The following is a 22,035-nucleotide window of genomic DNA, read 5'->3' as shown; positions in this document are numbered from 1 at the left end:
GTTATAAACCACCAAAATATATAAACAATTTTTGAAAGCCTAGGAGAAGCATTAATGAAATTCAGTGACTCAAAACTAAGAAAAAATGCATTGGCAAAATGACTCTATGATTTTTGTACTTTTTGAGGGAGTGAAAAACAGCCTAAAGTCTTGAGGCTGTTAGCATCATATAATATGTTTTTCATATATAAATACAAATACATAGATATAAGTATGTGTGTACTAGCTTGTTTTAACACTGAAAAATAAATTGTACCTACTAATGTATCAATAGAAAATATGATCACTTTGATATGTAAAAGATAGTTATGATTTGCTGCAGAACAACTAAGAATAAAGTTTATTCCAAAAATAATACTTCTTAATCTATTTAATCCAATACTGTAGACTTTTTTTTCATTCCTCACCAGAGGGTAGTTTTCCTTTTATCATTAGGTAGAGTAGGAGGGAGGGAGGGAGAGAGAGAAACAGAGAAAAACATTGATGTGATAGAGCCACATCGACTAGTTGTCTCTCACACAACCTGACCGGGGACAATTGGTAACCGAGGTACATGCTCTTGACCAGAATTAAACCCGGTGACTGATTGGTCTGGAGGCCAATGCTCTAACTGCTGAGCCAAACTGGCCAGGGCCAATAATATAGACTTTTTAATACTATACATTCAGATAAAGTCTTAAGGTAACATATAGCGTTAGATAATTCTTTTAAACTCTTTCCCATGAGCCATGAGGATAGTACTGTCACTCACTGGAGAAGTGTAGTCTCCCTGGAGTCTTGTTGGATTATTTTCTTCAAAACCATACGTTTATTTGTTGTTCTAAGTCACTAACTAATTTCACTGGATTGTAATTTTTATCTAGTCTATCTTTTTAAAGCCTCTAAAACTCAGAATTAGACAAGTTACAGACTCTGTAGGCTTTTCTGAAACTGGTCTGTGAACATGTAAATGTTTTGTTGTAGTGCACTTTTGGGAAGAATCATTTTTTAGATAAATTTATTGACTCACAATGAAATATTTTCAATCATAGAATTTCAAGATGAATGGGTCTTATTAAGTAGGACTATATATATATCACTGTAGTATGATTCCTTGATTGTGAATGATTTATGTAGGTTTTATGGTAATTTTTAAAATTAGAACATTTCTTTATATTTTAATATGTTTTTATTGAATTTTAAAGAGAGTGGAAGGGAGAGATAAGAAATATCCATGAGAGAGAAACATGGATAGGCTGCCTCCTGCACGCCCCCTACTGGGGATTGAGCTTGCAACCCAGGCATGTGCACTGATTGGGAATCAAACCTGCAACCTCAGTGCGTGGGAGGACGTCCATCCAATGAACCACTCCAGCAGGGCAAGATATTTTCTTTTTAACAAGAACATACACCCAGCCACATTTTAATAAACAAGAAAAATAAATAAAATGGAGATACTTTACTAGTACCTGGCATATGAACTAGATTCAAATATATGCATATATAATTAATATAATCACTAATTTAATTTCCCTTTGTGAAAAATTAAAATGTTGATTAAATATATTTTATAAAATGTATCAATTTCAAAATATTAAAAATATCTGTAAAAAAAATCACAGGAAAGCATCTTGATAAATGTTTTACCTACAAAAGAAAGAAACAGTAACTGATGATTTAACTAAAAGGGATTCTTGCATATTCAAGAAATTTTAATACTAAATTTTGTAGTGATCACATTTTAGGAATGCCCAGTGGGGACAAGGTAAGCTGGGTTCATATATCAGTATGTACACAATTTCCTGTTTTATTATATAACCAGAAGAAAAATATTTATTTATTTATTTTTGTTTGTTTGTTTGTTTACAAAAGAACCATAAAATGTTAGCTTGAGTGATTTTTATCGATAGAGAATATTGTTGAATTAGATACACTAGAGAAAAAAATCTATTTGCACGTGCTATAAATTTATGTCATCCAACAATTAGTAGGAAACACCATGGAAGTCAGAGGAGAAATTAAGCAAAACTAAAATAATCTGTATGAAGAACAAGAAATTAGCAGAAAAAGAAAAAAAAAAAAGTGTGGTGAGCTTTTATTGGCTGGTACAGAAATATAATATGGGTGACTGAGGATTAAGTTTGGTTAGTAAAAATATCCAGTTAAGTGATTGGAATGTTTTCAAAGCTACCATGAAAATCTATTTATTCCTTATATTGAAAATGTTACCAAATCAAGTATACTGAAATATGCCTTAAGAATAATTTTAATTTCACAATTATAGTCTCATAAACATTTAAAAAATATAGAAAAGGCAAATGTTTCTCTGAGCTACTTTCTCCCCCATATTCCATTCTCTTCCCTATTTGTAACAGAAACACAATTACTTGTTATTCATTATTTCAATGTGGTTTTTTTTATGAATACATGTGCACAGAGAAATATAATTTGCTTTTGACCGTGCGTGTATTTTAAATAACTAGAATTATACTAAACTAAATTATTCAGCAATTTAGGTTATTTTTTGTTTAAACAATTTTTATTTTGTGTTCCTTGCAAGTACAGAGAGATCAATTTCAGTTTTAAAACAGCACACAAATTAAGGTAAATCTTGCTTATATTATACTTTACATTTTGTATTGCTAGTATATAAAAAATACATTAATTTTTGTTTGTGAATTTTGCATGTCATACTATTAAACTAATAAATAAAAAGCTTATCAGATTATTCTTTTTAAAAACTAATCTTTACTATTGAGAATATTACAGATGTTCCCCCCCCCTTTTTTTTTTACTGTTTTCATCCTTTTTATTGAATTTATTGGGGTCACGCTGAATAGCTAAATTATATAGGTTTCAGGTGCGTAATTCTACAACACATCCTCAATACACTATATTGTGTATTCACTACCTTAAATTAAGTGTCTGTTCATCACCATTTATCCCTCCATACCCTCTTCCATCTTCCCTCCTCCCCCCAACAATCACCACACTATTGTCCATGTCAATGAGTTTTTTCTCTTTTTTTGCTCAATTCTTCCATTCCCCAGCCCCTCAACACCATAACCCCCCAACAGCTGTCGGCCTACTCTCTGTGAGTTTGTCTCTGTTTTACTTTTTAGTTAACTTTGTTAATTAGATTTCATATATGAGTGTAATAATATACTCGTCTTTCTTTGACTGGCTTATTTCACTTAGCATATTGCTCTTGAGGTCCATCCATGCTGTGGCAAAGGTTAAAATTTCCTTCTTTTTTATTCCCAAGTGGTATTCTATTGTGTAAATGTAACAGCTTTTTTATCCTCTCATTTATTGATGTACACTTGGAATGTATTTAAATAATAATAAAATAGTTTTTTTCTTTAAAATATGTATAATATTTGGTTGTCTTGATATTTCCTGGAGCTTCCGATTGTTGAATACTATTAGGAAATAGTAGCACCTTTTCTTACATTTTACTTTAGTGCAAATGCCTTCAATTAATTCTTTATTAAATATAATATTTTTGTGGTTATTTCATAGATATCCAGCCAAGTAAATTTATTTCTGGCCCTTTTTGCACAGAAAATTCTTAGCCAAAATTTTTTGGGGGCACCAAAACTAGATGATATATTATCTACCAAACACTGAGACTTGTTATATGATATTGGTGTGGTGAAATTCATACAAACAGGCAATAAATGGAGATACATATTTATACAAATATAGTAACCTGATTTATGAAAGACCAGTACAATTTAGTGGGGAAATTAATTGCTTTTTCAATTAATGTTTCAGGGTCTATAACATATTTATATAGAATAAAAGGTACATTGATTATTATCTTGCATCGTATAAAATGTTAATCCATATTATTACAATGACAGGATTTCATTATTTTTATGGCAGAAGAAAAATATTCTGTGTGTGTGTGTGTGTTCATCCATTCATCTGTTAATGGATATTTAGGTCATTTCCATGTCTTGACTATTGTAAATAATGCTGCAATGAACACGATGGTGCAAATGTCTATTCAGGATAGTGATTTTGTCCTATTCAGATATATAGCTAGAACTAGAATAGATGAAAAATGACTGAGAATGTAGAGAAAAGAGAACCAACCTTGTTTACTCTTGGTGGGAAGGTTTCTCAAAAAATTAAACATCAAACTACCATATGTTTGCAGTGTTCTCATTCACACAGTCCACATAAATCCTATAGATTTAGCATGTGGTTTCCCACCTCCTCAAAAGTAGCCTCTAAATAAGTCAGATTTTGCTGTCATGGACTGTAAACCTGCTGTTAACCGTGAGCTGTCACTCCATTTGGCTGGTCTTCATTTCCTCCCTGTGAGCCCACAGTACAAGCGCCTCGCCACTGGCCAGCCTGCGGAGCTCAGCCTTCTTCAGGGCAGTGCCGCCTGGCTTCGTGCTGGCTGTTACCCCGTCCAGCAGAGCACTCTGACAAACACGAAATATTCGTGTGTCAATTTTCCCAGCTGTTCAAAAGCTTTCTGAATTTTACTAGTTAAGTGAAATTTTAGAAAGATTGTTATCAGCTGATTCTAAATATTTTTATCTAATTTCATTTATCCTTAAATAGTATCCCATCTCATAAATGCATTTAAAGTTCTTTTTAAAGCAATGAGACATTTTAACTCATTGAAATTCTGCCTTTTGATAATATAAAGCATTCCCAGTCTCTTTTGTCTTCTTTCGTTTTATCATGCTTAGATTCCAGGACAGTAGTGCCTATATCCCTTAGAACATTCTCATTTTCATATTCTGCCTATTGAAAGGCCTTTGAGTAAGAGATATAATCATTCTAACAGTAAAAGCTTTGCTTTGTAAATTATAATTGTCTTCCTTCTCTGGAGGACTTTGTAATTTAAATTTCTTTCTTAACTAAGGCACCTTTGTTCCATTCAAAATATTATTATAGAATTACCAAGTACTGAAGGAGAGTGGGAGCTTTTTAAATTTGAATCTTTCTTTCTACGTCTCTGAAGGGAAAAATGCAAATCAATAAAGTTAGATAATAAATTCATCCACAGTTGAGATCAACAGCATAATTAGGACACTTCCGTTTTATTTGAGTGGTAAATAACCACCCAAGACCACAGCGTGTGTTTAATGCCTGTTGTTAAGTGGAGCCGGCATTTGAATGGAGAGTCACAGGCCACTGTGATGAGCATGGCAGAGTGCTGTAGGGTCCTCCTGGGGATGACCACAGATAACATCTAAAACTATTCATCTTCAAAGGCAGAGGGTCTCAACCAGGGTAAGCAAGCACAGAGAACACTTAATAGGGAGTTAAATAGAAAGCACTTCAAAACAGGTGGCACCAAAATGATGTCATTCAAGCATCAATTCTGGAGGCAATAAAGGCTCTTTGGAAATGGGCTCCTTGCAGGCTTGGTGGTGAAGATAAATAAAGCAATGGAGGAAAACCAGGGCCTTATTAGAATTAGAAAATAGCCAAGAATCATAAAATGTTAGACCAGAAGAGAGCCTATCAATTTCCATTTGTTGAAGAAATGAATGTAACAACAGGAAAGGCTACTCTTGAACTGAGAAATGAGGGAAGCTACCAAACCCCACCCCTATCTGATCTTTTTACCATTTATTCCAGAAAAATCAACACAATATCAGTAACAACAAAAAAATGTGAGCACTGAACCAGAGTTAATAAGAATAAAAGATACACGAGCATTAAATTTTTAACAAAAAAAATTCTTAAAACAAAGCTAAGAAACAAAAGTATAACACACCTTTCTGATATGAATTCAACGAATATTTGCAGAATTGAAATAACACCAGAAGTCAGAAATAAAAAAAAAGACTCTGACTACAAATGGATGAATAAAGGAATATACAATGAGAATTGACTAAATTTTTTTTTAATTAAAAAGGACAAAAATCGCTAAAATTAAGACTAAATTACAAGGTTTCTAATGGAGAACAGATACGATCAAAAACATAAAATGGATTTTAGAAAATAAAAGTGAAAAAAGTGAATAAATGGTAAAGGTAAAAGTGGGAAGAAAGAAATGTCCATGTGTGTATATAATCCAAGACATTTAGCAAATGAGATGAATTTTTACAGAAATGTTCTAGTTAATAACTTAAAAATAGTGGTGTAATTAAAATATCATTGTTTTTTTGCACCAAATAAGTGAAAGCCGTGGATATTGACAAAATAAAAGGCAATAGTACATTATGACATTCTTCATGGAAGAACACAGTAGCCCTTATGATATAATATTCAAAACAACAACAATAAAACCACCCTCTAGCCCTAACTAAGAATTTACAGGATGTAGACAGAACAACAGGGCATGTTAAATTATACGAGGGAGATGCAGGCAGCAATATTCTGACAGAGGACTACTGTCAGTACTCTCAGGATAGGTAAGCCCATGGCCTCTACAAGTGATTGTAGAGTAAGGATACACTAGATTGCGCTTCAGTAATGACCTCAAAATCTCAGTCACTTATTCAATAAAAGATTTTGTTTTGTTTTCGTTGTTAATATGTACCCCATATTATGTGTTAACAAAGGGAGAGGTTCTGCTTATATAGATGGTCAAGACCTAAACTGGTAGAGAATCCTTTATCTGGGATTCCATATACATTTTAGAAGAGCTCCCAGCCCTGCCTTCACCACATTCTTGTCTGTGACCACTGGTTATGCATAGAGGCTTGTACATTCTTTGCTATATCTCTTCCCTCAGGGGGGTGTGGGAGTGTGAAGAAGGGTGGTAAGAGGAGAAAAAAGGAGATCTGTAATACCTACAACAATAAAGAAAATAAAAAAATAATAATAATAACATTTTTAAAGACATTTTAGAAACGGCATTCAATTTTTACCAGATTTTGATTGATAGTTCTGAATTATTAATTAATTGGAAGATAATAAACATTGAAATGTAATTGAGTCATAATACATTATAGAATAACTATTTGGTTTTCCTAAAAATTAATCAAAATTAAAATTAAATACAATTTTCAGCATGTTTTTTAATTTTCAGTTCACACCTTTTATGACTTTTGCTTGGTTTATTCCTATGTATCTTTTTTAACCACTTAAAAAACTCAAATATTTCAGTTTATTTTTCCACTCAATTTCTGCACAATATATAAATTCAATTGACATTTATTTGTTTACCTTTTATCCTGTGACATTGCTAAAGTTACTATTTGTCCTAGTAACCATTTGTAGATGTGTTTTGAAGAACGGTGTATGTAAATAGTCATGTAATCTGTAATTGGAGATCATTATACTTATTTCCACTCTTCATCTTTCTGTTCTTTTTTTTATATGATACTGTCATGGTTATAAATTCCAATAGAATATTGAACACAAATGTGAGAGCAGGCATCCCACCTGAGGTCTCAAACTTAGGGAGAAAGGGTTTCAATATTTTACTATTAGGTAAAATATTAGCTGCAAAATTTTTTTCACACAGGCCCTTATCATATTGAAGAAGTTTCTTTTTATTCTTAGTTGGCTGAGGGCTTTTATCCTTAAGGGGGATTGAGCTTTTTAAATGCTTCTGCATCTCTTGAAATGATTATATGCTTTGATACTTTGCATTGTTAATTTAGCAAATGACTAATCTATTTTCAAATATAAATTAACCTTTCATTTCTAGGATGAAACTCATTTGATCATGTTGGATTGGTTTTATAAATGTTTAATTGATTTTCCAATATTTTTGCTTACATCTTCATGAAGGACATTGTTCTGTAACTTTCCTGTTTTGTACAGTTTATCAGGTTGTATTGGCCTCTCAAAGGAAGTTGAAAATTGTTCTCTATTCAAAGTATGTATAAGATTGGTGTAATTTCTTTCATTGGGGATTGATGGAATTCTACAAAATAATTATCTGTGTTTGGGTTTTACTTTATAGGCGAAGCTTTATCATGATTTAATTTTTCAAAAATAGCACGCTATTATAATTTTTTATTTCACCTTGTGTCAGATGGGTCAGAATAGTATTTTTAACATAATATGTTCATTTTATCTAAGTTGTCAAATTTCTTGGAATCAAGTTTATTTTATTATTTTATTCACTTTTAATTTTGATGTGTGTATGATTTGTAGAATAACCTTTCTCTCATGCCTGCTATATTTTTCCCCAAAGAGCCAACATTGTTTTTCATTGATTCCCCCCACCCCACCCCAGATTTTTGGATTATTTTCTATTTAATTGATTTTCTGATTTATTTTTATTATTTTCCTTTCTCTACATAGCTTTGTTGTACTTTGTTCTTTTTCTAGTTGTTTAATGGAAAGCATTAAGTAATTTCTTCATGATCATTTTTTTCCATCATAAGCATTTAAAACTATAAATTTCCCTCTAAACAACACACTGATTGTATGCCAATTTTTCTCAGTATGTTATAGTTTTTATTATGTTTTTCTATTTCTTTTTTAATCCATGGGTTATTTAAAGATGAATTGATTCATTTCCAAATGGTTGGGATTTCTTAGATGTTTCATTGTGGTTTCCTTTTTCATTTCATTAGTCAATAAACATACTCTAGAAAATTAAGTTATTTAAAATTACTATGATTTGTTTTGTAATCTAGCATGTGATCTATCTCCGTGATTGTACCAAGTGCACTTAAAAATATTGTAAAAATATTGTGCAGTTTGCACTTGTTGGGTGCAGTGTTCATGTTGCTTAGATCATCTCTGTCTTTAATGCTTTTTGTCTGGTTCTATCAATTGCCAAGATATTGCTGAAGTCGCACTTAAGATTGCAGGATGGAGCCTTTTTCTATTTATTTCTGCCAGCCCTTTCCTCAGGAGTTTTGATCATCTTATATGACTATCAAATATTCCTTATGAATATAACTTTATTATTGCAAAAGTTTTATTTTTTCATCTTTAGTCAGACTCTTTGAATTAAAGGTAAATTTATCTAATATTAACATAGCAACTCTGATTTCTTATAGTTTAACATGATGCATATTTTTCCAACTATTTATTTTCAACTTATTTCCTTTTTTATTTAAACATTTTTTTTATCCTCATCCGAGGACATTTTTCGTTTTTTGTTCAGATAGGGTGGGAGGGAGGGAGAGAGAGAGAGAGAGAGAGAGAGAGAGAGAGAGAGATGTGAAAGTGACACATCGAGTGATTGCCACCTGCACGACCCAACCAGGGCTGGGGACAAACTGCAACTGAGGTACGTGCCCTTAACGGGAACCGAACCTGGGTCTCTCTGGACTGCAGGGTGACTCTCTAACCGCTGAGCCAAACCAACCAGGACTAAAAAAAATTTATTGGCCCTGCTGGTGTGGCTCAGTGATTGAGCGTTGACCCATGCACCAAGAGGTCCTGGTTTAATTCCCAGTCAGGGCACATGCCCAGGTTGTGGGCTGATCCCCAGCAGGGGGCATGCAATTGATATTCTCTCTCATTGATGTTTCTATCTCTCCCTCTCCCTTCCTCTCTCTCTAAAATTAATATAGAAAAAAAATTAGTTAAAAATTTTTTTTATTGAATTTATTAGAATGACATTGGTCCTGGCCACGTAACTCAGTTGTTTAGAGTATCGCCTTGCTATGCCAAGGTTGCAAGTTTGATTCCCAGTCAGGGCACGTACAAGAATCAACCAATGAGCGCATGAAGAAGTGGAACAACACATTGATGTTTCTGTCTCTCCTCTTTTCCTCACTCTCTGAAAAAAAATTACATAGGTTTCAAGTGTAAAATTTTATAATACATCTTCTGTATAATGTGTTCACCACCCTAAGTCTCCTTATATCTGCATTATCCTCCCTTTGCCCCTTTACCTTTTCTACCTCCACCCACCTACCTTTCCCTCTGGCAATCATTATACTGTTGTCCGTGTCTATGAGGGTCCCCGCAACCCCCTCTCCTCTGACAGCTTGCAGTCTGTTCTCTGTATCTATGAGTCTGTTTTTATTTTGTTTGCTTGTTTATTTTTGTTTTAATTTGATTTCACATATAAGTGAAATGATGGTATTAGTCTTTCTCTGACTGGCTTATGTCATTTAGCATAATACTTTCCAGGTCCATACTATACATACATCTTATCGATAGACTACATTTTTTTCTTGTTTTTATGTGTGTGTGTGTGTGTGTGTGTGTGTGTGTGTGTGTGTGCGCGCGCGTGTGTGTGTGTTTTAGAATTTTTGTGACAATACTTGCATTTTAAACTAAATTTTGGCCATCAACATCAATGTAGTTACTAGTGTGATTGAATTTAGAATTCTGTTTTCCTCCCCACTCTCTTCTTTCTTTTCTGCCTTCTATTAGATTATCTGATTATTTCTAGATTCCAGTTTAATTTAGATAATGACTCTGTAGATAAGTGCCCATTTGCATTATTTTTATCTTTGATATTAAATATAATAATCTTCCTTAACTTTTTATACTTTAACATTTTGTCCCTTCAGGTAAGATTCTGAATCTGCAGGGTTGAAGATATATAGTTCCCATCCCAACATACTTTACAGTACAGTTTTTACATCTAATACATATATATTATAAAAATGCCATGACAATACATATTTGCTTTAGACAATATGCATTTTTAAGATATTAAAAAGTAATATTTATACATCCCCACATATTTTCTATTTTAATACTTTTCATTTCTTCTTGAAGATCTGAGTTTCTCTCAACTATACTCTTTCTTCTGAGTAGCATGAATAATTTCACCTAACATTTCATATAGTGAGGTTGTGCCAATGATACCTTATATTTGTTTTCTTTTTAAAAAACTTCTTAGGTTAGCTTTACAGTGCTAAATATTTATATTCTATAATTTACTTCTTTTCTTTTCCTCAAAACAAATATAAAAGGATATGTTTGCATTAAAGTCCATGTGATGGAGTCAATATTAAAAACATGTTGTAGGTTTGTGAGGTGTATTTTCAACAGATATAAGCTTGAATTTCAAATGGCCTGTTCTACTGTGCAATATGGCATGTTTGAATAAGATGCCGAAATTTCTTAAATATGTAAATATTTTAAACAATTTATATAGTGTTTAGGTTTTCTCATACTGATGTCCTTGTCTTCTGTCCTTTTGTTTGTATCAAGAAATAGGTTAATAGATGTGAAGCCTGAAGGTACCAATTATAAACCTGCACTCAATTATTTCTTTCTAATGCATTTAACATGAGAAAAAATGCAGAAATTATATATTTTTAGATTTTGTCTCCTAAAAAAACAGATTTTAGAAAATTAATTGAGCCCTGGCCAGTTTGGCTCAGCGGTTAGAGCGTCGGCCTGCGGTCTGGAGAGACCCGGGTTCGGTTCCCGCTAAGGGCACGTACTTCGGTTGCAGTTTGTCCCCGGCCCTGGTTGGTCGTGCGGGTGGCAGCCACTCGATGTGTCCCTTCACGTCGATGTTTCTCTCTCTCTCTCCCTTCCTCTCTCTCCCTCCCACTCTATCTGTACAAAAAATGGAAAAATATCCTCGGGTGAGGATAAAAAAAAAAGAAAATTAATTGAAAAATAACATTTTTTCCGAGAACACATTTATATCATAGAACACTGTCTATGTGATGTTCATATTGTCTTCTTTATACACACACATACTCACAGAACTGTGGTTATATTTAAACAAGTTTAGCTCAAACTTACAAAGTTAAGTCTTGGTTCTTTTATGCAGTTATATTTCTAACAGTAAAATCTGTATGAAACCTACAACCAAACAAAATTTTCAGAATGTCCCACTTAAATAATAGCATACTCATGGCTGCTCTCCAATCGTTTTATCCACATGTAGGTATATGTAAATGATGAATAGACACATCCACATCCACATTTTTTCAAGTTCATATATACCCAGTTTGGTTTCCCAGGCAGCCTCAAATCTTCCTGTTTCTTGCAAATGTGGATTCTATTCTCAGAAATTCTTGACACTCTCCAAATCTTCTGGAGTCTAGAAAAATCCCTGTTCCAGTCATCCCAAAGAATAAGTCATAGTTAAATATACTGCTAATCCTTAGGTACTTCTTTAAAAACGGAAATTAGGGCATCACTTATTCATGAAGTCATCACTAAGAAAATAATCCAAATCTCTTAGATACTTTAAAATATGTAGATATCTTAAACATCTTTGCATGTAGAGAGAGAATGATGTGATTTTTTTTTCTGCTCAGAGGAGTTTTCTGAGGACAGTGATTGAATTTTAAATGACACTGAGGCCTGGAGGGGGTGAGGGGATTGAGCTGTGGGAGATGAGCTGCCTTCAACTTGTGTTGACAGCTGGAAGGGACGGCTGATTGCAGGAAAAATTCCCTCTCTCCACAGAATGGCCTTGGTCCCAGAATCTCCAGGGTCATGTGGGCAATAGCAGCAGGTGGGTGACCAGGTACTTTCAATACTGTAGGTAGTTTCAGTTTCCTCTAAAGGACAACTTCCTAGTCCTCAGATTAAAACGAAGAATATTTTTCAACATCATCTTTTCTGTTTTCCATATTTCCTATTCCTAGTTATATTTTTCTACCTATAACAAGCAGTTTTTAAAAGAGATCTTTTACATAGAATTTCAGATGTCTGAGATACACCGTTTCTTCAGGGTAAAGAAATGCACAGAAGACTGTTATATTTGACCAAGTAAGGTGGCCCTAATGTCCCTGTGCTCAAGGTTGCTAGAGTGAGGCAGGTCTGGCAGCCCATATTTCTCTCAGTGCATATGTATATGTCTTGGATTTTCCAAGGGTACTTGTTTATTAGAGTAGTTGGCAAGATGCTTTATTTTGGATGGTAATGTGGATGAATCCTTGGTTTTAATGCCAAAATTTAGAGCATTCTTTCCATCACCAAAATTTGTCTGTTCTCTATAATAAATTTTTGTTAATCTTTTGGGATTATTTGGTTTCCCTTTAATGCCATGATTTTACATTGTCAAATAAAGGGAATATACATATGACAAGAATCAGATATGAGTAAAATCACTGTATTTAAACACATGTATGTGTACAACATCCTCATATCTAAATATTTATGTAACATTGGAATTAATATCTGAGAATATGTTCTATAGAAAGCCTGTAAAATATTAGCGTAATGATCATCTCCTTATAGAGAGCCAGAAGACGTTCTTTATATATGTATGTTTGTTTTAGAGTTTTAACACAGTTCAGTGTTATACTTTTTTTTTTTAATGGCTAAGAAATTAGCACTAAAATGTGTAGCGAAAATAGTCAACTCCTCATTTGAAAATGTCGATTGTATGGCAATTTCAGGAGGTAAGCACTGAGGTACATAAGTGATTCAATCACATCATGCCACATGTGTTGTATCATGGGATAAGTTTATGCAACCTGGCAAATTGTATAAGCATAAACCAAATCAAATCCATTCTCTCTAGAATATATTCCTTTTATTGTTTTCTATTGATGTATGGTATCAACTTTCTTCTTTATTCAGCTAATGATTTACAGTAAAATCATTTGAGACCTTTTGGTTTTGTGTATTTATTAGTAATTATAGAACTGTGCTTGCCTCTCAACTGTGCATAGCATTTCCAGTTAAAATACAGCATCGTGGGTTCTTGTTACTTGCTGAGAGAATTTAGACACCAAGTCAGAAAAAAATGCTCCTGCATTGTAATCGCAGACTTTCAAGTGATTTATCTCTGTGTTTTGTGAATATAGATTGATTTATATTTGTGCTTTCTGGTATGAATGGATGATGTTTTTCAGTATGAGTAATTACAAGATACAATCTGATTCAAATATTTTAACAGGAAACACATATTCAAAAACTTCCCAGCAATATCACTTTTTAAAGAAAGCAATTTTCACCACTTACTCCTTTAGTTATTTAAATAGCAAGGAATGTCATTTAAGAAATAATACATATTTTTCAAGGATGTTTGATGTTAATAGCATTCCACAGAAAAATTACTCTTTAACGTTGTTCAATGATTGTACTCGAGAGATACCTTGTTCTTTTCTCTTTAACACTTGTGAGTCACTGAAGACTGTGACTGAACTGAAGTAGAGAGAAAGAGACTACCAAAACTGATAATGTTAAGATTGACAGGTATGCTAAGAAAGCAAGTCATGGGTGCACCTGGAAGTTATTAACCAAAGTGTCTGAAATTTCAAAATTCTGCTAACATCAAATTGGACTGCTTTCTGATACGAGCAACCGTGCTGGAAAATCACTGTCCAGATAAATCTATACTAATTTTATTTTCATTGAAGTGATGATAGATAGATAGATGATAGATAGATAGATAGATAGATAGATAGATAGATAGATAGATGATAGATAGATAGATAGATGATAGATAGATAATTGTGTAATTTATATATATAATTGTTTATATATATGTATATGCAATAACATACTTAACAGAAAAATAACTCATCCCTCTGTGTTCTCAGTTCTACTGTGACAAAACACAACTACTAATTATGTTATCCATTTATTCCAGTATCTTTCTTGATATTTCTAAATAATATTTTATATAGATATTTTATGATTTATTTATTACAGAACAACATTCAGCTTCCTTATTCCAACACAGTACACTTCTCTCAGATCACTTTTTAATAACATTGCACGTTTAAATTGAGCCTGTAATTACTCTCAGGGCATAAACTCCAAGTAGTATATAATGATTCTTCTTTCTCCCTTGCACGCACTGTTGCAATGTTTTGGTTTTCTTCTTTTTAGTGCTTGCCTCATTCTTCACCTGCGGAGTTTACCAAAGACCAATTCTTATTTTGACCTATTAGCTCTTTTATACTTTAAAAAATATATAAATTTGTTTGTTTGTCTGCTTTGCACAAAAGTCTGACTTTCTGTGATTATTTATACCCTGAATTTTTGGTTTTTTTTTCCTGAATTACTCAGTCTCCCTGTTTCACTGTAGTTTGGCCACACTCTCATAGACTTGTTTTCACCTTTATCACACTAGGTGCACTCATCTAATGGTGATGAAAATATTCTATGTCTTGATTGGAGTGTTAATTACATGAGTGTATTCACTAGTTATAACTCATTAAACTTTTTTCTGATTTCCACATATTCTTTTCCCTGACTTGCACTCTCTTTTGGCTAGGTCATGTCTGCTAAGAGCTTATGATGGAAAGGTTCTGGAAATATTGCATTTTAAATTATCTATATATAAGAAAATACCTTCATTATAATCCCACATCTGATTGATATCTTGACTGGTTATATATACTGAAAAAAAAAAAAAAGTGCTTCCTCATCATTCTATGTATTCTATTATCTGCTATTGTTATTTGGAAGATAAATGTTATTATGATTTGTATTTCTCACTATTCCTCTAAATATGGCTGTGGGTTTCTCTGTTGAAGTTTTAGGATGTTCTCTCATTGTTTTATGTTTATTCTTTTTTGATACTTTATGCTTTCAAATTAAAAATCCTTATTTTTTAATTTTGGGAAATTCTTTTGCATAACTTTTTTGATAATTTCCTTTATTTTACTGTTAATGTTTACATTTTTTTTCTGTACAGATTGTATCTATGTGTTACTTTTATCTATGTGTATCTTGTATTACCTGCTGTCAGTCCTTTTTCCTAAAGCATTTTGTTCTTTGCCGACATCTTGTTTAGAAAACACTGTTCTTCTCTGCATGGATGTAATATAAGAAATATGTCTATCTAAACGTATTCTTTGCAGTGTTTGTCTATTGTCTTAAATTTTCTTGCGTGCTCTGAATTATCAGTGGTCCTCCAGACAATTTTATCTGCCTACTTTGCTTTCTTATGTTTCCATTCAAAATTTCCTCAAGTGTAATAAAATGCATGATTGTTTCTTTCAAGGTAAAATGGGTCATCAATAAAAATATTGGAAAGTGTAATTCCAGGAAAAGTTCTGTCCACTGATGGGCTTTGCTCTAGTGTGCCTTAACAAGGATCTGACCCTTTTTTGGGGTGATCTCCAAAGAATAGGTATCTGTAGATCTTGGATAGTTCAGATTTTTAAATGAAGAGTACTGCATATTTTCATTTACGAGACTATGTTGGGCAGAAAATTTTAGGAGGAATTAGGTCGCCAACCTCTCGATATAGAGAATGATGTAATCCCTTTCTCTTTCCTTTAACTCTCTGTTGTTCTCTATTAGTCTTCGGGGCCGTCTTGTTTAATTTCATGAAACTTTATGTCTGATACTTCTTGTCAGTTCAATTCAGGTCTATCAGAATCTATGATGATTTTTATTTCAAGCACTTTGCCATTGGAACTCTGTTCATTAAAACAATACATTACCTTCATCTATGGGATTTTAAGAGGGAGATGTAGAAAATATATGTTGTCATATGCCATATTTAGCTGAATCTTCTTACTAGGTAATCATTTGGTACTTCCCATGAGTTCATAATCTCCTCTTTTAGAAGTCTCATTATTATTATTAATAACTGTCTGTAACCATTTGATTTGCAGCAAACTTCATTCTTTTTCCTGGATATTTTATTTTATCTATTGGTAGAGAATTATTATTTTTTTAATAGAAATTAAACTCCATCTCAATGGCACTTAAAAACACAAATTTTATTTTAACGTAACTGACTTGGTTACTTATTATAATTTATTAGTCTAAATAAGTCTGAAACATTAGTTAATTTTCCTTTTTTAATAACTATTTTATTGTGATATAGTTCACTTGCAATACAATGCATCACTGAACTTTCGTATATTCACTGAGTTGTGCAAACCTCACCACTGTTTTAGAATACTACAATTACTCCAGAAAGAAACTCTGTACACATCAGCAGTCACTCCCCATATCCCTCCATTCTTCAAGCTCTAAACCACCACTAATCTATTTTTAGTCTCTATGGATTTTTCTATTCTGTATTCTATACCTTCACATAAATAGAATTTGTTCATGTAGCAAATGTATTATTATTTTTTTACTAACTTTATTGAATTGTAATTGATATATAACACTGTGAAAACTTAAGGTATACAATGTGATGATTTGATACAATCATTTATGATTAACACAATAGGATTAGTTAATACCTTTGAGGAGATAGAGGCAGGTTAGGCAGTGAAGGACAGGACCATGGAAAGGGAAGGCTGAGACACATAGAAAATGTGAAATGATTTAGAGCTCAGCACACAGGCAGGCGACCCTTTACACAGTATATCCACAGATCTCAAAATAAAACTAAAATCAACATGGGATATTGTGCCTCCAAGGCCAGCTTCTCCCAGCCCTCATTTATAGACATGCAAATTAGAAGCTCCTGGAAGGAGCACAGGTCAATTACATAAAAACAATCAAACAAAAACACAGAGAGGCTAGTTTCAGGCAAGGCAAAGGCAACAGGATTGCTGAATGAGTTCTGTGGCAAAACTATAGTGAATTTCTATCACAGAAAGCCAGGTTACCTTAGCAAGGATTATGGGAAACCAAAGTTGGATTTGGGGGAGAAACCAAAAGCAAGCCTAAGGTTGCTCCAAGGGTGATTCTACTCCTCTTCACTCATAGTCTGGAAGAAGTAGAAATTATCAAAAAAAGGGAAGCCACTAAGGTCCCTATAGATGACCTAGGGCTGAACCCAGTCAGACAGAAAACACAAGCTTTAAAATGTATGGATGTTGCTAAGGCAGAATTCCTTGAAAGGACCAATCAGAATCTAGTAAGGCATATATCTACCCTTACACAACACAGTCTTGTCAGTAACCCACTTGAGTTCCCTCCCTGCTGTAGAGAGTCTATCTTTCAAATAAAGATTACTTTCACTTACCCCTTTGTTCATGAACACATTCTTCATTATTTTGAGACAATGAACTCTGACTGGAATACTACTGCTTTTTTTCATCTTCATCATCTCTCATAAATATATTTAAATTATATTTAAGACCTATATTTTTAGCAAATTTAAGTATATAATACAATATTGTTAACTATATGTTATATTGTATATTATAGATTATAGAATCTAGATCCTAGATCTTATACTTATATCATATATTATATTATTTTTATCTTTCTTATGTAGATAGAATTAACATATAACATTATATTAGTTTTAGGCGTAATAATGATTAGATGTTTGTATATATTGTAAAATAATCAGCACAGTAAGTCTAGTTAACATCCATCACCATACATATTTACAATTATTTTTCTGTGATGAGGACTTTAAAATCTACTTTCTGCCCTGGCCAGTTTGGCTCAGCAGTTAGAGCGTCGGCCTGCAGTCCGGAGAGACCCGGGTTCTGTTCCCCCTAAGGGCACGTACTTCGGTTGCAGTTTGTCCCCGGCCCTGGTTGGTCGTGCGGGTGGCCGCCACTCGATGTGTCCCTTCACGTCGATGTTTCTCTCTCTCTCTCCCTTTCTCTCTCTCCCTCCCACTCTATCTGTACAAAAAATGGAAAAAATATCCTAGGGTGAGGATAAAAAAATAAATAAAATAAAATCTACTTTCTTAGCAACTTTCAAATATACAATACAGTATTAATAACTATGATCCCCATACTGCACATTATATCACATTGTTATTATTGATTCCATTTTTATGAAATATACAAATCCATAGAGACAGAGTGCAGATTGGCAGCTGCCAAAGGCTAGAAGGGGAAATGAAAGTGTTTATTTAATAGGCAAAGAGTTTCTGTGTGGGATGATGAAAGAGTTCTAGAAATGGATAGAAGAGAAGGTTTGTAAAATACCATAAATACATTTAATAGCACGCCCCATACACTTCAAAATGATTAAATGGGTATATTTACATTGTGCATATTTTATTATACTAAAAATGATCAGAAAGCTATACAACAAAACATTTCATTATTGGCTTTTGAGTGGTAAAATTATAAAGGTCGTGACTTCCTTCCTAGTTACTCTATAACAAGTTGTATAATAAACATATATTACTAATTATTGGGGGCAGTGCATATAATTGGCTTTAGTTTATAAAATAATGCATCTAGCATATAGTTATTTGATGTTACCACACTGCAAAGCCTTCAAAATGAGAGCCTCTGGACCTTTGGGTAGTGAACACAATCTTGGCAGGGTATTGGGTTCAGTTGGACTGCATCCCTATTGTTAACTATAGTTACCAGGCTGTACAGTAGACCCCCAGAACTTATTATTTTTCCTGTAATGTTGTGTCCTCAGACCAACATCTCACCATTTCCCCTCACTCAATTTTCCAAATATCATTTTATGCATTATAATCAGAATTCATTTGTATATGTGTCCATAATGTAAGAGATACAGATATAGACATATACACACACAAAGGAATGGTTGTTCTTTCAAATCATTCTTTATATACAAGTGTAATAAATGTAAAGCTATTTAAAATTCTATATTCCCATTTTTGATAATAAACTTATGCTTTTCTTTTAAAAAATATCAGTAACAGTTTTTAATAAATGTATACTTACAGCTGTGAACAAATAAAATACTTTTACATAATAAAAGGCACACTTCTCCATAACATCTGCAAAAGAAAGACAGCCTCCTATTGGCATAAAAAGATCATTTGTACTTTCAACAGTAGGTGTTATTGGCCACTTGTATCATTGAAATACACTGATATCAAACATTTTCTAATGGATCAACCTAGAGAACAGTAAGCTATGTGAAATGAGTCAGAGAAAGACAAATAACATATGATTTCACTTATATGTAGAATCTAAACAACAAAAGATGTGAACTTACAGAACAGAAACAAACTCATAGATACAGAAAACAAACTGATGGTTGCCAGATGGGAGGGGGATTGGGGAGCTGGGTGGAAAACGTGAAAGGTTTAAGAAGTATAAATTGGTAGTTATAAAATAGTCACGGGGTTAAAGGGAATATAGTCAATAATATTGTAATTATGTATAGTGCTATGTGGGTACCAGAATTATTGGAGGATCACTTCATAAATTATAAATATGTCGAACCACTTATGCTGAACACCTGAAAATAATATAAAATAATATTGAATGTCAACTGCAATTGAAAAAAACAAAACAAACCATTATTTTCTAAGTACCATTCATTATGAAAATGACATCAAGAAAAATGCTATGCTAAAACTTGTTCACATAACAGGCAAATAAGTATAATATCACAACTAATGTAAGTGAGATCAGTAAATTACATGTTTGAAACTGTGTCCAGAAATACACTACTTACTTGAATTTGAATTTTTCAATGAGCATCCATTCATTCCTTAAGACTTTATTGAGCAACTGCTATAGATTAAGCACTCTAATAGACCATGGAGTATTAAATATGAAACCGACCCTCTCTTTGCTTGAATATGAGTTCAATGGAAGAAATATACAAACAGGCAAATAGCTTTAAACAGAAATACTATTTTTAGAAAGGTGGAAAAATTGTGATGTAGAGCCCAAGTGATTTGACTAGTTGAGAATTGGCAAGTCCTAATTGCAAAGGCAGCACTGAGCTAGGAAATTGAATGCATATAGAAACGTATTTGATAGAGGAAAAGAGATGGGGATTCTAAGCAGAAGATAGAAAAAGCTTTGTGAAAACACTTAATGTGTAAAAAAAAAAAAAAATGGACTGCCATAGACACAGAGAGCAGACTAATGTTTGCCAGAGGGGAGGTGATTTGAGGGACATCTCGATAAAACGTTGAAGGGATTAAGAAGTGCCTACAACTCTATCCTCACCACCTACACCACCTTGGAGCACTCTGATTGTGCCTTCATGGTTGACAATGAGGCCATCTATGACATCTGTCTTGGAAACCTTGATATTGAGCTCCCAACCTACATTAACCTTAACTGCCTTATTAGCCAGATTGTGTCCTCCATTGCTCACTCTTCCCTCAGGTTTGATGGAGCCTTGAATGTTGATCTGACCGAATTCCAGACCAATCTGGTAACTTATCCCTGCATCCACTTCCCTCTGGCCACATATGCCCCTGTCATCCCTGCTGAGAAAGCCTACCATGAACAACTTTCTGTAGCAGAGATCACCAGTGCGTTCTTTGAGCCAGCCAACCAGATGGTGAAATGTGACCCTCACCATGGTAAATACATGGCTTGCTGCCTGTTGCACTGTGGTGATGTGGTCCCCAAAGATGTCAATGTTGCATTGCCATTATCAAGACCAAGTGCAACAACGTTTGTGGACTGGTGTGCCACTGGCTTCAAAGTTGGCATTAATTAGCAGCCTCCCACTGTGGTACCTGGTGAAGACCTGGCCAAAGTACAGGAAGCTGTGTGCATTCTGAGCAACACCATGGCTATTGCTGAGGCCTGGGCTGTCCTGGACCACAAGTTTGACCTGATGTATGCCAAGCGTGCCTTTGTCCACTGGTACGTGGGTGAGGGCATGGAGGAAGGAGAGTTTTCTGAGGCCCTTGAGGACATGGCTGCCCTTGAGAAGGATTATGAGGAGGTTGGTGTGGATTCTGTTGAAGGAGAGGGTGAGGAAAAAGGAGAGAAATACTAATTTCCATTCTTTCCAGCCCTGTAACATCATACTCAGAACTTCAGGTTCAACAGCTGACAGGTGTTAAAGTGTTCTGGCTAGATTTTCTTTGCTTTTACCTGTGATTATGTCTGTCTTTTTCATGTATACCTATAAGATTTTCCCCTCATGTTTAAAAGTAAAGGCATTGAGAAAGAAAAAAAAATGAAGTATAAATTGGTCATTACAAATAATCATGGAGATGTAAAGTACAGCATAGGTCATAATGATGTGTCAGTGTAGGTTCGTCAACTGTGATAAATGTCCCAACCACTCTGGCTTAGGATGTTGATGATGAGGGAAGCTGATTCTTTATGGTTAAGAGAAGGAAGTATAAGAAAACTCTTTGTGTTCCACTCAGTAATTTTGCTATGAAAAATAAACTACTCTAAAAACTACACACACACACACACACACACACACACACACACACACATATGGAGAGAGAGAGAGAGAGAGAGAGAAATCAAGATGCACTGATAAGGAAGAAATTAAAAATTAACATGTAAACAACTTCAAGTATCTCCCTGAGAGGCAGTGGATAACAGTGGTACAAAGGAGTAAGTGCATGAATTTCTTTTATTCTCTGCTTTATGTCATCATTTGGATCATATACCAATTATATACCAATTTATATAACTATAA

General features: G+C 33.7%; 1 protein-coding gene across 1 annotated transcript; it reads left to right on the top strand.

Annotated features, from left to right (window-relative positions):
• Positions 1-13,172: 13,172 nt before the first annotated feature.
• On the top strand, positions 13,173-21,372 carry LOC118616912 (tubulin alpha chain-like). The gene is given in 2 exon segments (XM_036242484.1): positions 13,173-13,199; positions 20,554-21,372. Coding segments are annotated over 2 exon segments (846 nt in total).
• Positions 21,373-22,035: the final 663 nt, after the last annotated feature.

The sequence above is a fragment of the Molossus molossus genome, unplaced genomic scaffold, assembly GCF_014108415.1.
Source record: "Molossus molossus isolate mMolMol1 unplaced genomic scaffold, mMolMol1.p scaffold_m16_p_5, whole genome shotgun sequence".
NCBI lineage: Eukaryota > Metazoa > Chordata > Mammalia > Chiroptera > Molossidae > Molossus > Molossus molossus.
Note: the sequence above shows the minus strand (reverse complement) of the source record. Positions and strands in the feature narration are given on the sequence as shown.